General features: G+C 40.9%; 1 protein-coding gene across 1 annotated transcript in view; it reads left to right on the top strand.

Annotated features, from left to right (window-relative positions):
• The window catches only part of qsox2 (quiescin Q6 sulfhydryl oxidase 2), a 73,535-nt gene extending 60,395 nt beyond the window's left edge, over positions 1 to 13,140 (top strand). The window contains exons 7-12 of the mRNA XM_024002771.2: positions 218 to 367; positions 703 to 832; positions 945 to 1,067; positions 8,958 to 9,108; positions 9,327 to 9,515; positions 9,757 to 13,140. Coding sequence (XP_023858539.1) covers positions 218 to 367; positions 703 to 832; positions 945 to 1,067; positions 8,958 to 9,108; positions 9,327 to 9,515; positions 9,757 to 10,262 — 1,249 coding nt within the window. The 3' untranslated portion in view covers positions 10,263 to 13,140. The remainder of the gene's footprint in view (positions 1 to 217; positions 368 to 702; positions 833 to 944; positions 1,068 to 8,957; positions 9,109 to 9,326; positions 9,516 to 9,756) is intronic.
• Positions 13,141 to 14,116: the final 976 nt, after the last annotated feature.

The following is a 14,116-nucleotide window of genomic DNA, read 5'->3' as shown; positions in this document are numbered from 1 at the left end:
TGGCATCCCCTTTTAATGGGTTGTATGTGAACAGAATATAGCATTGTTGTTATTATTTTATTTTTTATATACATATTTTWTTTTTTTACAAACATGTAATTATTATTTAAAAATAATATTTCATCCCAATTATCAGTGAAATGTTTGACTTCTTTATGTAGTCTGTTTTATAAATTCAGGCATTTTAAATGTTGCTCTGATATTTCTGTATCACCAGGCAGAAAAGACTGCGCTTCTTCTTCTCCTCGTTCCTCAAGCTTCTCCTAGGGGTCCACAGAAAGCTGAGCACCTCTGGAGCACCCCAGGAGCCCCTGCTGGAGGGGCCACGAGGTCCCGGGACAGCTGAGGCCTTGAAGGACTTCGAGAAGTGAGTCTGATGCTAACACAGTATCTTATGAATGAAGATGATACCAGTGGGTATGTGTGGGTGCTCACGTGCGTTCTTTGTGTGTAACCATGTCTGATCCGAGGCCCCATCATTGATTTTAAAAGTTGTCATTTTAGCAGATGCTCTTATCCAGAGCAACTTACAGGTGCTCATATCCAGAGCAACTTACAGGTGCAAGTAAGGTTAAGTGCCTTGCTCAAGGGCAAATCAAYAGATTTTTCACCTAGTCTGCTCGGGGATTCAAACCAGCGACTTTTCGGTTACTGGGCCATGCTGTTAACCGCTAAGCTACCTGTCTCCCTGATTTTCTCCAGGTCCAAGGTGTACATGGCGGACCTTGAGTCAGGGTTGCACTACCTGCTGAGAGTAGAGCTGGCTACCCACCAAACCCTGGAGGGAGAAGAGCTAAAGACCTTCAAAGACTTTGTGACAGTGGTTGCTAAGGTATAAGTGCTCTAAGGCTGAAGTGGGTCCGCACAAACAAGTAAACAATATTTACCCTCTTGTTTCTATTAGAGAAGTAACATTTATCTTTTCTTTGATTCTTGAATCCCAGCTCTTCCCCGGTCGCCAGTCTGTGGTAAAACTCTTAGAGACTCTTCTGGAATGGCTGGTCAGTCTTCCCCTGGAGAAAATCCCCTTTGATGCCATCCTCGACTTGGTCAACAACAAGATGCGGGTAAGGGAGGCATTTGTGTGTTATTTCATTATCAAGTGCTCAAATAGTTTAAATAAAATAGCTGTTTGGCATAGTTTAAAGGGCCATTCAGGAATAATTGGTAAAGTGGGGGAGGCTCTCCCTTTTTGCAGAAGGGGTGTACTTGAATGCATTTCTAATGGAAACAATCCATTTCCACTAGCATTGGTACTTTACCAAAAAATGCTAGCCAGATTATTCTTAACATTGCTAAGTAACCAGTAATCAAATTTAGAAACAGTTTAGTGGAAACAACCACAGCCTAAGGAAGTCAAATTAGTTAAACTATCCTTTTAACCTCTACCACTTCTCTCTCCCGGATCCGGGATCCTCCTCATCAAAAAAGCTGACTAGCATAGCCTAGCCTAACGGTACAGGGATATCATATAATTTTCATGAAATCACAAGTCCAATACAGCAAATGAAAGATAAACATCTTGTGAATCCAGCCATCATTTCCGATTTTTTTAAATGTTTTACAGCGAAAACACTATGTATTTCTATTAGCTAACCGCAATAGCCAGACACACAACCGCATATTTTCACCATGTTTCCACCGCATAGGTAGCTTTCACAAAACCGACAAAATAGAGATAAAATTAGTCACTAACCAAGAAACAACTTCATCAGATGACAGTCTTATAACATGTTATATAATACATTTATGTTTTGTTCGAAAATGTGCATATTTGAGGTATAAATCATAGTTTTACATTGCAGCCACCATCAAAAATAGCACCAAAGCAGTCAGAATAATTACAGAGAGCAACGTGAAATACATAAATACTCATCATAAAACATATATGAAAAATACATGGTGTACAGCAAATGAAAGATAAACATCTTGTGAATCCAGACAATATTTCCGATTTTTTAAAAGTGTTTTACAGCGAAAACACAATATAGAATTATATTAGCTTACCACAATAGCCAAACACACAAACGCATTTATTCACCGCAAAGGTAGCTTTCGCAAAAACCAGCAAAATATATAAAATTAATCACTAAACTTGAACAAATTAATCAGATGACAGTCTTATAACATCATGTTATATAATACAATTATGTTTTGTTCGAAAATGTGCATATTTATAGCTACAAATCCTGGTTATACATTGTGAATACGTAGCATCGATTTACCAGAATCTCCGGAGATATTTTGGACACTCACCTAATCTGACCAAAGAACTCATCATAAACTTTACATAGAAATACTTGTTGTATGGCAAATGAAAGATACACTGGTTCTTAATGCAACCGCTGTGTTAGATTTTTAAAAATAACTTTACCATAACATACAGCTTGCGTTATTGTGAGACAGCGCTCACCAAAACGGCGGAGAATAGGAGTCAACATTTGACACAGAAATACGAAATAACATCATAAATGTTTTCTTACTTTTGCTGAGCTTCCATCAGAATGTTGTCAGAATGAGTCCTTGGTCCAGAATAAATCGTTGTTTGGTTTTAGAATGTCCATTTCTTCTGTCGAATTCGCGCTACAATGCTAGCCAAGGTTGCTAACATTCCCATCCTCTCTTGGCGCAAAGAACGGAAAACTCCAAAAGTCCCAATAAACGTTGAATAAACTGATAAAACTCAGTTGAAAAAACCTACTTTATGATGTTATTATCATATGTATCAAATAAAATCAGAGCCGGAGATATTCGCCGTGTAAACCGAACGCTTTTCAGAAGACAATGTCGAGCTCCGCCGCGCGCCTTCGAAGACAAAGAAAATTCCGGACCTGTCACTCCAAAAGCTCTTGTTCGGKCTCAGATGAAGCTAGACACCCCATTCCACCTTCCACTGCCTGTTGACATCTAGTGGAAGGCGTATGAAGTGCATGCATATCGATAAATAAAAGCCAGTTGAATAGGCAGGCCCTGAAACAGAGCCTCGTTTTCAGATTTTTCACTTCCTCTATGGAAGTTTTCTGCAAAATTAGTTCTGTTTTACTCACAGATATAATTCAAACAGTTTTAGAAACTTCTGAGTGTTTTCTATCCAATAGTAATAATAATATGCATATTGTATGATCTAGAAAAGAGTACGAGGCCGTTTCATTTGGGCACGATTTTTTCCAAAGTGAAAACAGCGCCCCCCTATTGACAAGAAGTAAACAACCGATGTAACAAACGGTTCACAACACTTTCAGTTTGTCCTTTGATTTTTGGTTCTTGTTCGGGTTTAGTTTAGGAAGGAAACAAGTTTTTATTTTAACTAGGCAAGTCAGTTAAGAACAAATTCTTATTTACAATGACGGCCTACCCCGGCCAAACCCTAACCCGGACGACGCTGGGCCAATTGTGTGCCGCCCTATGGGACTCACAATCACGGCCGGTTGTGATACAGCTTGGAATCATGCTGTTGACTCGTCATTTACCACTGCTATACAGAAACACCACTACATATCTACAATATAAAATGTTTAATACCACAATGCAACAATATCACAATGTATGCATGTGTCTGTACCTTTGTGTGTCTCTTGACAGTCCCTGTTGTTCCATAAGGTGTATTATTACTTTTTTTAATTTTTTTATCTGATTCTACTGCTTGCATCAGTTACCTGGCTCTATGTAGTACTGTGCGACTTACATAGTCTTTTCTGCTCTTGGAGACTGTGGAGAGACCTCTGGTGGCATGTCTCGTGGGGTATGCATGGGTGTCCGTATGTGCAAGTATTTTAAACAGACAGCTCGGTACAATTTAGCTTGTCAATACCCATTACAAAAACAATTAGTGATGAAGTCAATCTCTCCTCCACTTTGAGCCAGGAGAGATTGACATGCATGTCATTAATGTTAGCTCTCTGTGTACTTTTAAGGGCCAGCCATGCTGCCCTATTCTGAGCCAACTGCAAAAAAAAAGTAATTATTGGTGGTTGTTAAGGCAGAGCAGCGCTTTAGTATGGACAGACTTCTCTTATGGACAGACTTCTTAGCTAAAGTTGTATCAATATGTTTTGACCATGACAGTTTACAATCCAGGGTCAATTTCCACATTCATTAGGAGACGTAGTTGAGGTTTAGGGTTTAGTGAATGATTTGTCCATAATACATTACTTTTAGTTTTGGAAATATTTAGGACTAACTTATTCCTTGCTACCCATTCCGAAACTAACTGCAGCTCTTTAACTTCTTATGGCTGCGATCCCGTTAACAGGATCGATATGACTACAGCCAGTGGAAGTGCAGGGCGCCAAATTCAAACAGAAATGCAATACCAAACCATGCAATAATCTGAGTACGGCGCTCAGAGACCCATCAAGCCAAAAAGATATCCGCCATATTGTGCAGTCAACAGAAGTCAGAAATAACATAAATATTCACTTACCTTTGATGATCTTCATCAGAATGCACTCCCAGGAATCCCAGTTCCACAGTAAATGTTTGATTTGTTCAATAATGTCCATCATTTATGTCCAAATAGCTACTTTTGTTAGCGCGTTTGGTAAACAAATCAAAACTCACGAAGCGCGTTCACTAGTTGCAGACGAAATGTAAAAAAGTTCCGTTACCATCCGTAGAAACATGTCAAACGAAATATAGAATCAATCTTAGGATGTTTTTAACATAAATCTTCAATAATGTTCCAACCGGAGAATTCCTTTGTCTTCAGAAAAAGCCAATGGAACGGGAGCTACCTCACCTGAATACGCGTGACCTGCTCCTGGCACTCTGCCAGAACTCTGACTCAATCCCCTCTCATTCACCCCCCCTTTACAGTAGAAGCCTCAAACAAGTTTCTAAAAACAGTTGACATCTAGTGGAAGCCTTAGGAAGTGCAACATGACCAATATCCCACTGTATCTTCAATAGGGTCTGAGTTGAAAATCCACCAACCTCAGATTTCCCACTTGCTGGTTGGATTTTATTCTCAGGTTTTTGCCTGCCTTATGAGTTCTGTTATACTCACAGACATCATTCAAACAGTTTTAGAAACTCCAGAGTGTTTTCTAATATACTAATAATATGCATATATTAGCAACTGGGACCGAGGAGCAGGCAGTTTATTCTGGGCACCTCTGGGTACGTTATTCATCCAAGCTACTCAATACTGCCCCCAGCCATAAGAAGTTAACTTCTTATGGCTGCGTCCCGCTACCGGGATCGATATGACAGCAGCCAGTGAAAGTGCAGGGCGCCAAATTCAAAAAACAGAAATCTCATAATTAAAATTCCTCAAACATACATGCGTCTTATATCATTTTAAAGGTATTCTTGTTGTTAATCCCACCAAAGTGTCCGATTTCAAATATGCTTTTCAGCGAAAGCACTACAAACGATTATGTTAGGTCACCATCAAACCACAATAAGCACAGCCATTTTTCCAGCGAAATATAGCAGTCAGAAAAAGCAGAAATAGAGAAAATGTATCACTAACCTTTGATTATCTTCATCAGATGACACTCATAGGACTTCATGTTACACAATACATGCATGTTTTGTTTGATAAAGTTCATATTTATAACAAAAAATCTGAGTTTACATTGGCGCGTTACATTCACTAGTTCCAAAAACATCCAGTGATAGTGCATAGCCACATCGTTTCAACAGAAATACTCATCATAAATGTAGATGGTAATACAAGTTATACACATGTAAATATAGATATATCTCTCCTTAATGCAACCACTATGTCAGATTTCAAAAAAACTTTACGGAAAAAGCAAACCATGCAATAATCTGAGACGGAGCTCAGAACAATAGTAAAATTAGCCGCCATGTTGGACTCAACAGAAACCAGAAAATACATGATAAGTGTTTCCTTTGATGAACTTCATCAGAATGCAGTCCTAGGAATCCCAGGTCCACAATAAATGCTTGATTTGTTCGATAATGTCTGTTATTTATGTCCAATTAGCTACTTTGGTTCGCGCCTTCGATAAACAATTCCAAAGTCAGAAAGCGCCTCCACTATAACGTGATGAAATGTCCAAAGGTTCCGTAACAGTCAGTAGAAACATGTCAAACAATGTATTGAATCAATCTTTAGAATGTTGTTAACATACATCTTGAATAACGTTCCAACCGGAGAATTAGATTGACTTCAGTTGAGCGATGGAACGGAGCTGCCTATCACGTGAACGCGCGTGGTCAAAGCATGGTCAGCTCGTGGCAGTGGTGACTAATTCCTGTCTCCTTCGGCCCCCCTTCACATTAGTCATCAGACAAAGTTCTATTGACTGTTGACATCTAGTGGAAGCCGTAGGAAGTGAAAACTCATCTATATCTCGCTGTAATTTCAATGAGAGCTTGGTTGAAAATCTGCCACCCTAAGAAAAAATCCAAACAGGAAGTGGAACTTCTCAGGCTCAGACATAATTCAAACCGTTTTAGAAACGTCAGTGTCTTCTATCCAATACTAATAATAATATGCAAATATTAGCAACTATGACTGAGGAGCAGGCTGTTTACTCTGGGCACCTCTGTGCACCTCTGTGCACCTTTCATCCAAGCTAACCAATACTGCCCCTGCAGCCATAAGAAGTTAAAGTATCCAAAACTTTATTTCCTCAAAAACACATTTTCATTAAATGTTGGTTTTTGCCAACAAATGGCCGCGACATCCGACAGGTTCTTGTAGGCCGCCACAAAATTAGTAGGGGTGTAACCGTTCACTAAATCAATGGTTTGGTATGTACCTCTGTTCTTAGGCCACTGTTCTGTGGGGGGTTTCAGTCCAAAAGGAGGGACAATTTTTCATATTAGCAATGGGAACATGTACATGTCAAATCCCATAGAGAATGATAACTAAATGCTAACGAGCGCATTGCGAACATATTGTACAGTTTCACGTAAACTATACAAGTATACAAGTAACTCAAATGTTACTTGCAGTTTGTTGCACACACTAAACAAATATTAACCAGCAAGGTTCTTGATCCAGGAGGGGATTCTCTACTGTTATCAAGCAAGGCTTGATTACGTAAGGAGCTAACCACTAAGCTAGATAGCTAACTAGCTACTAAATTAGCAAACCAAATGCACAACTGCAGAGCATTTGGCACATTTTAGACAGTAAACTTAATAGTTAGAAGATATCTAGCTGGCAAACATTTAGTTGTGAATTCCATACTGTAATTAGATCACCCACAAGGTGATCTACCAAACATTGAAGGTACCAAACATTGAAGGTCCCCAAGAACACAGTGGCCTCCATCATTGTTAAATGGAAGAAGTTGGTAACCACCAAGACTCTTCCTAGAGCTGGCCGCACGGCCAAACAGAGCAATCGGGGGGGAAAAGGGCCTTGGTCAGGGAGATGGCCAAGAACCCGATGGTCACTCTGACAGAGCCCCAGAGTTCCTCTGTGGAGATAGGAGAACCTTCCAGAAGGACAACCATCTCTGCAGCACTCCACCAATCAGTCCTTTATGGTAGAGTTTATAGACGGAAGCCACCCCTCAGTAAAAAGGCACATGACAGCCCGCTTGGAGTTTGCCAAAAGGCACCTGAAGGACTCTCAGAACACGAGAAACAAGATTCTCTGGTCTGATGAAAGTGTCACATCTGGAGGAATCCTAGCACCATCCTACGGTGAAGCATGGTGGTGGCAGGATCATGCTGTGGAGATGTTTTTCATTGGCAGGGACTGGGAGAATAGTCAGGATCGAGGGAAAGATGAACAGAGTAAAGTACAGAAAGATCCTTGATGAAAACCTGCTCCAGAGCGCTCAGGACCCCAGACTGGGTCAAGGGTCACCTTCTAACAGGACAATGTCCCTAAACACAAAGCCAAGACAAAGCAGGAGTGGCTTCAGGACACGTCTCTGAATGTCCTTGAGTTTCCCAGCCAGAGGCCAGACTTGAACCCGATCGAACATCTCTGGAGAGACCTGAAAATAGCTGTGCAGCGACACTCCCCATCCAACCTGACAGAGCTTGAGAGGATCTGCAGAGAAGAATGGGAAAAACTCCCCAAATACAGGTGTGCTAAGCTTGTAGCGTCATACCCAAGAAGACTCGAGACTGTATTCGCTGCCAAAAGTGCTTCAGCAAAGTACTGTGTAAAGAGTCTGAATAGTTATGTAAATGTCATATTTCAGCAAAAAATTCTACAAACATGTCTTAGCTTTGTCATTATTGGGTATTGTGTGTAGATTGATAAGGGGGGGAAAGTATTTAATCGATTTTAGAATAAGGCTGTAACGTAACAAAATGTGGAAGAAGTCAAGGGGTCTGAATACTTTCCCGAATGCRCTGTATATCACTTAACTTTTTTCCTCACTGCCCTGACCCAAGATCTGCTGGCCTAATTTCAATTTCTACTGGAATAGTTTAAGTGCATTGGCGTCATGTCGGGCTCATAAATTGAGGGGCTCTCTTTTTCTTCAACAGTTTTTTACCATGWTTGCATTTAGAAATGTTTTGCAATGACTGGGTTTATCAGAATGCAAGTTTCTCCATGTGGGACTAGCAACTTGAAAGCGCCTCCGGAGGATTACCAGTGGAATAGTTTAGCCTACCTCTCTGGGGATGTCTGATTTTGCTGTTCTGTAACATCACTCATCTTGCTGGCTGAGAAAAATGTATTGTGGACAGCTGTAGTACATGCGCCTTTTTTTTTTTTTTCATGTTCCTAATTGGCACATTGTTCAAAAGTAATTTAGTTCACCTCATGCATAGCACATCCAGTGAACCGATGGCCCATAGTAGACGGTCCTGTTCAAATACACATGTCATTACAGCCTTAATAATACAGTATGTGGTAGATGGAAAAACCTTGGTCCACATTTCGCGAACTGCATTACCAAAACTGGCAGCTTGTGACAGACCAGTTTGGTTCAGTCCAGTGAACCATAACACCCCTGATCTACTCTGGCTTAGTAGTGAGTTTTTCTGACTCTCTCCCTGACCACCTTCAGATTTCAGGGATGTTCCTGAGTGACCAGCTGCAATGGGTGGGTTGCCAGGGAAGCAGAGTCGGACTGAGGGGCTACCCCTGTTCACTGTGGACCCTGTTCCATGTGCTGACTGTCCAGGCGGCCAGCCGGCCCGACGCATTGGCCAACACCGGTACGTACGCATGCATATACATGCAGCAAAATACTGGTGTAATTAAGAAACATCCATGTCATAGCAATACTGCACACCTTCGAAAATAGATGACAACATCACGATTGGTACCATCATGAATATCTCAACTGTGGGATGATTATGAAATGTGTGCCTTGTCAAGAAATCGACTGTGCTTCTCTCTCGTTCCCCTGACCACCTCCCTTCTGTACCACCAGGCCTGGAGGAGAATCCCAAGGCAGTGCTGCAGACAATGCGCAAGTACATTGTGAACTTCTTCGGCTGCCAGGAGTGTGGGAAGCACTTTGAGGAGATGGCCGTGGCGTCTCTGCCCCAGGTGAAGTCTGTTGACCAGGCGGTACTGTGGCTCTGGAGGAAACACAACCAGGTCAATGGACGCCTCGCAGGTGGGGAACCTACCTCTATATCGGCATCGTTTGAGATCTCAAACCTAACCTGGAGAATATACTGTCATTAGAAGTATATAATCCGTATAGTAGATATATACTGTGGTATAGGTTAGTAAGCAACGTGTGTTAGAATTGAGTAGGCCGGTCAAAATGACTGGTCTCGACTTAGGAGATATGGGCCAACAATAACTTGACCTGGTGTTATACCTGTGTTATTGACCCTGTGTCCTCTCTGTAGGAACAATGAGTGAAGACCCTCACTTCCCCAAGACCCAGTGGCCCAGCCCGGACCTCTGCCCCACCTGCCATGAGGAGCAGGATGGCATCCACGTGTGGAACGAAGACAAGGTGCTCATGTTCCTCAAGCAGCACTACGGGGCCGCCAATATCTCCCCCAAACACATGTACAGCAGTCAGCATGATCCAAACCAGGAGGCCCTCGGATCTCCTGACAACAAGCCCATTAAAGCCACACAGGAAAAGACAGTGGCCCCTGAGAGCTCCCTACTCCACGCCAACCATGCCAAGCAGAGTGACGTGGAGGGAGCAGGGCAGGCGGGCACAGGGGCCCACAGGGAGACCAGGCCGGGGGTGAGCTTCCTGGGTCTGGGCTTCTCCAGTGTGGACATGAGTCTGTGTGTTGTGCTCTACGCTTTCTCCTGTGTCTTTCTCATGGTCATGTTCTTCTTTTTCCGAGTCCGCTCCAAAAGGTGGAAGATCCGCTACAATCGTCCATATGTATAGCAGTCTACTGGCCCAGGTCTGCACATTTGACTGAGCAAAGAGTTTTGTTTTTTTGGAATTGAGTTTTCCTTTTTAAATGTAGATTAGAAGGTTGCATTTTTTATTTATTTGTTTATGTTTTGTATAATATTTGCTGTGAAGAAACAGTCTCCAGATCAAGTATTTTACAATAGTGACTGGTTGAAAAAGTTTTAGTCCCCATAACAGAACCCCATAACATTGTCATGGGGGAAGGACTTGACTGTACACAATTCATTCCCAATACAATGTCTCTTAGCTATGATGGTAAGGAATTGTAAATAGTGTAAAACCATGACAGAGTCCAATTAATCAAGTGTTTTTTATATCTTTCTATCTAATTCAACGGTATTGGTCATGTTTTAATGGACTAAGATGAACCTCTGGAATATTTGTATTGACTACTACTAAAATCTTACTGTGTGAATTTATGATTTCAACCTCAATGTATTATTTTCCAGACCTATCAAGGAGATCACTTATTACAACCTATTAATGTTGGCCCATAACCATGAGAAAGAGAGGAGCAAGTACAGCCTTATTTTACCTAAGTGCTTGTTGTCTAAATACTTGGTGTGCATTTGAAGTCCTCTGTATTCTCCCAGACCCTAGGTGGCCTTAACGTGATTTCATCATTCATTCTAGTCAAGATAGTATGTGGTATAATACACTATACACTACCGTTAAAAAGTTTGGGGTCACTTAAAAATGTCCTTGTTTTTAAAAGAAAATACACTTTTTTTTGTCCGTTTAAAATAACATCAAATTGATCGGAAATAGTGTCGACATTGTTAATATTGTAAATGACTATTGTAGCTGGAAACTGCTTTTTAATTTTTTTTATTATGGAATATCTACATAGGCATACAGAGGCCCATTATCAGCAACCATCACTCCTGTGTTCCAATGGCACGTTGTATTAGCTAATCCAAGTTTATAATTTTAAAGGGCTAATTGATCATTAGAAAACCCTTTTGTGATTATGTTAGCACAGCTGAAAACTGTTGTGCTGATTTTAAAGAAGTAATAAAACTGGCCTTAGTTGAGTATCTGGAGCATCAGCATTTGTGGGTTTGATTACAGGCTCAAAATGGGCAGAAACAAAGTACTTTCTTCTGAAACTCATCAGTCTATTCTTGTTCTGAGAAATTAAGGTTATTCCATGCGAGAAATTGCCAAGAAACTGAAGATCTCGTACAACGCTGTGTACTACTCCCATCACAGAACAGTGCAAACTGTCTCTAACTAGAATAGAAAGAGTGGGAGCCCACGGTGCACAACTGAGCAAGAGGACAAGTAAGTTAGTGTCTAGTTTGAGAAACAGACGCCTCACAAGTCCTCAACTGGCAGCTTCATTAAATAGTACCCGTAAAACACCAGTCTCAACAGTGAAGATGCTGACCTTCTAGGCAGCCGTTTCCAGCTACAATTCTCATTTACAATATTTCGGATCAATTGTATGTTATTTTAATGGACAAAAAATGAGCTTTTCTTTAAAAAATGATATTTCTAAGTGACCCCAAACTTTTTAACAGTAGTGTATATACAAAAGTATGTGGACATCCCTTAAAATGTGTGCATTCGGCTATTTCATCCACACTTGTTTCTGACAGGTGTATAAAATCGAGCACACAGCCATATAATCGCCATTGGCAGTGGAATGGGCTTACTGAAGAGCTCAGTGACTTTCAACGTTGCACCGTCATAGGATGCCACCTTTCCAACAAATCAGTTCATCAAATTTCTGCCCTGCTAGAGCTGCCAAGGTCAACTGTAAGTGCTGTTATTCTGAAATGGAAACGTCTAGGAGAAACAACGGCTCAGCCGCAAAGTGGTAGGGCACACAAGCGCACAGAACAGGACCGCCGAGTGATGTAGTGCGTAAAAATGGTCTGTCCTCGGTTGCAACACTCACTACCGAGTTCAAAACTGCCTCTGTAAGCAACGTCAGCACAAGAACTGTTCGTCGGATGCTTCATGAAATGGGTTTCCATGGCCAAGCAGCCGCACATAAGCCTAAGATCACCATGCGCAATGCCAAGCATCGGCTGGAGTGGTGTAAATCTTGCCACCATTGGACTCTGGTGCAGTGGAAACGCTTTCTCTGGAGTGATGAATCACTCTTCACCGTCTGTTGGCTGGATCTGGGTTTGGCGGGTGCCAGGAGAATGCTACCTCCCCCAATGCATAGTGCCAACTGTAAAGTTTGGTGGGGGAGGCATAATGGCTTGGGGCTGTTCTTCATGGTTCGGTCTAGGCCCCTTCGTTCCAATGAAGGGAAATCTTCATGCTACAGCGTTCAATGACATTCTAGATGTTTATGTGCTTCCAACTTTGTGGCAACAGTTTGGGGAAGGCCCTTTCCTGTTTCAGAATGATAATGCCCCTGTGCACAAAGCGAGGTCCATACGTAAATGGTTTGTCGAGATAGGTGTGGAAGAAATTAAATGGCTTGCAAAGAGCCCTGACCTCAACCCCATCGAACACCTTTGGAATGAATTGGAATGCTGAATGCGAGCCAGGACTAATCGCCCAACATCAGGGCCCGACCTCACTAGTGCTCTTGTGGCTGAATGGAACCAAGTCTCTGCAGCAATGTTCCAACATCTAGTGGAAATCCTTCCCAGAAGAGTGGAGACTGTTATAGCAGCAAAGGAGGGACCAACTCCATATTAATGCCCATGATTTTAGAATGAGATGTTCAACGAGCATACTTTTGGTCATGTAATGTACTACAAATAGGGCTGTAGCCAGTTATCTTCAGAATGTATAGGTCATAGTGCATTACACGAACAAAACTGACACCCAATATTACTCAAATGTCCTTGTGTTAATAAAAGTTGATCTGATGATTCATCTGCCCATGCATTATTGTTCATTTTCTTTGAAAAGCKTATTTCTCTACTTAAAATTGATTTATTTGATGCGTAAAATGACAAACATTGGATAGAAACTTGTCCGATGGTGACATGATTGAGTAAATAGCATTGAGTCACAAAATTGCTAATCTGTATTCTGGTTTTATGAAATGTTGTATGTTTCTATATCTGAAATTGGGCACGTTTTTCAGCTAACTGCAATGTTACTGTAATTTGAGAATTAATGTCTATAATGCATGTGATATGCAGGTATGAATGGAAGCACTTACTGTAGCTCTGAACCAAGTTAGACTTAGTGCTTCTGAAAATAGAATGGTCTACAATATTGTGAATAGAACCTTTGTTTTGTTCCAGGTGCTGGTCCTTGATAATTAAATTTTTTGCCAAAAGTAACTGTATTGGAACTTTGAATTCACAATAGATTGGTGGTATCCCCCGATACTTGAACATTTTAAGTGTAGATTGACTTCCCTGATCAATTCTGTGAAATAAATAATGTTATGCCACATAAACATAGACAAAGCTTACTTGAAGACTTGCAACTCAATTAATTGTACAATTTGCTATAAAATTTWGCTCAGTCAGATTGTCGCCAGGATCTGATCTAACTGGAAAATATAACATTTCAATTATGTAAATAAGTGTTAATTTGTTTGTTACTTCTAGTGTGTGTTCTCGCTGCTGGAAATCATTGATTTAAATGTTTATTTTTAATTTTTACTCTACTGCATTTAATTTCATTTATTTTTGGTCTCCGTGCATTCTTATTTTTTCATTTATTTTCAAGAGTTGATAATGGATCATTTGAAATTGTACTTTGTTTGAATAATAAAAAATCTGGCATTATAATAACTCTGAAACGCTAGTGATACTGGCCCAACCACTGTTAAGTATAATTTAACACGGTAAATATTCACATATTCAGGACCAACCCAGATTGGTTAGTGCTATCAGGGA

This window comes from Salvelinus sp. IW2-2015, linkage group LG15 (genome assembly GCF_002910315.2).
Source record: "Salvelinus sp. IW2-2015 linkage group LG15, ASM291031v2, whole genome shotgun sequence".
In the NCBI taxonomy this organism is placed as follows: Eukaryota; Metazoa; Chordata; class Actinopteri; order Salmoniformes; family Salmonidae; genus Salvelinus; species Salvelinus sp. IW2-2015.
This window is presented reverse-complemented; position numbering and strand designations above follow the sequence as displayed.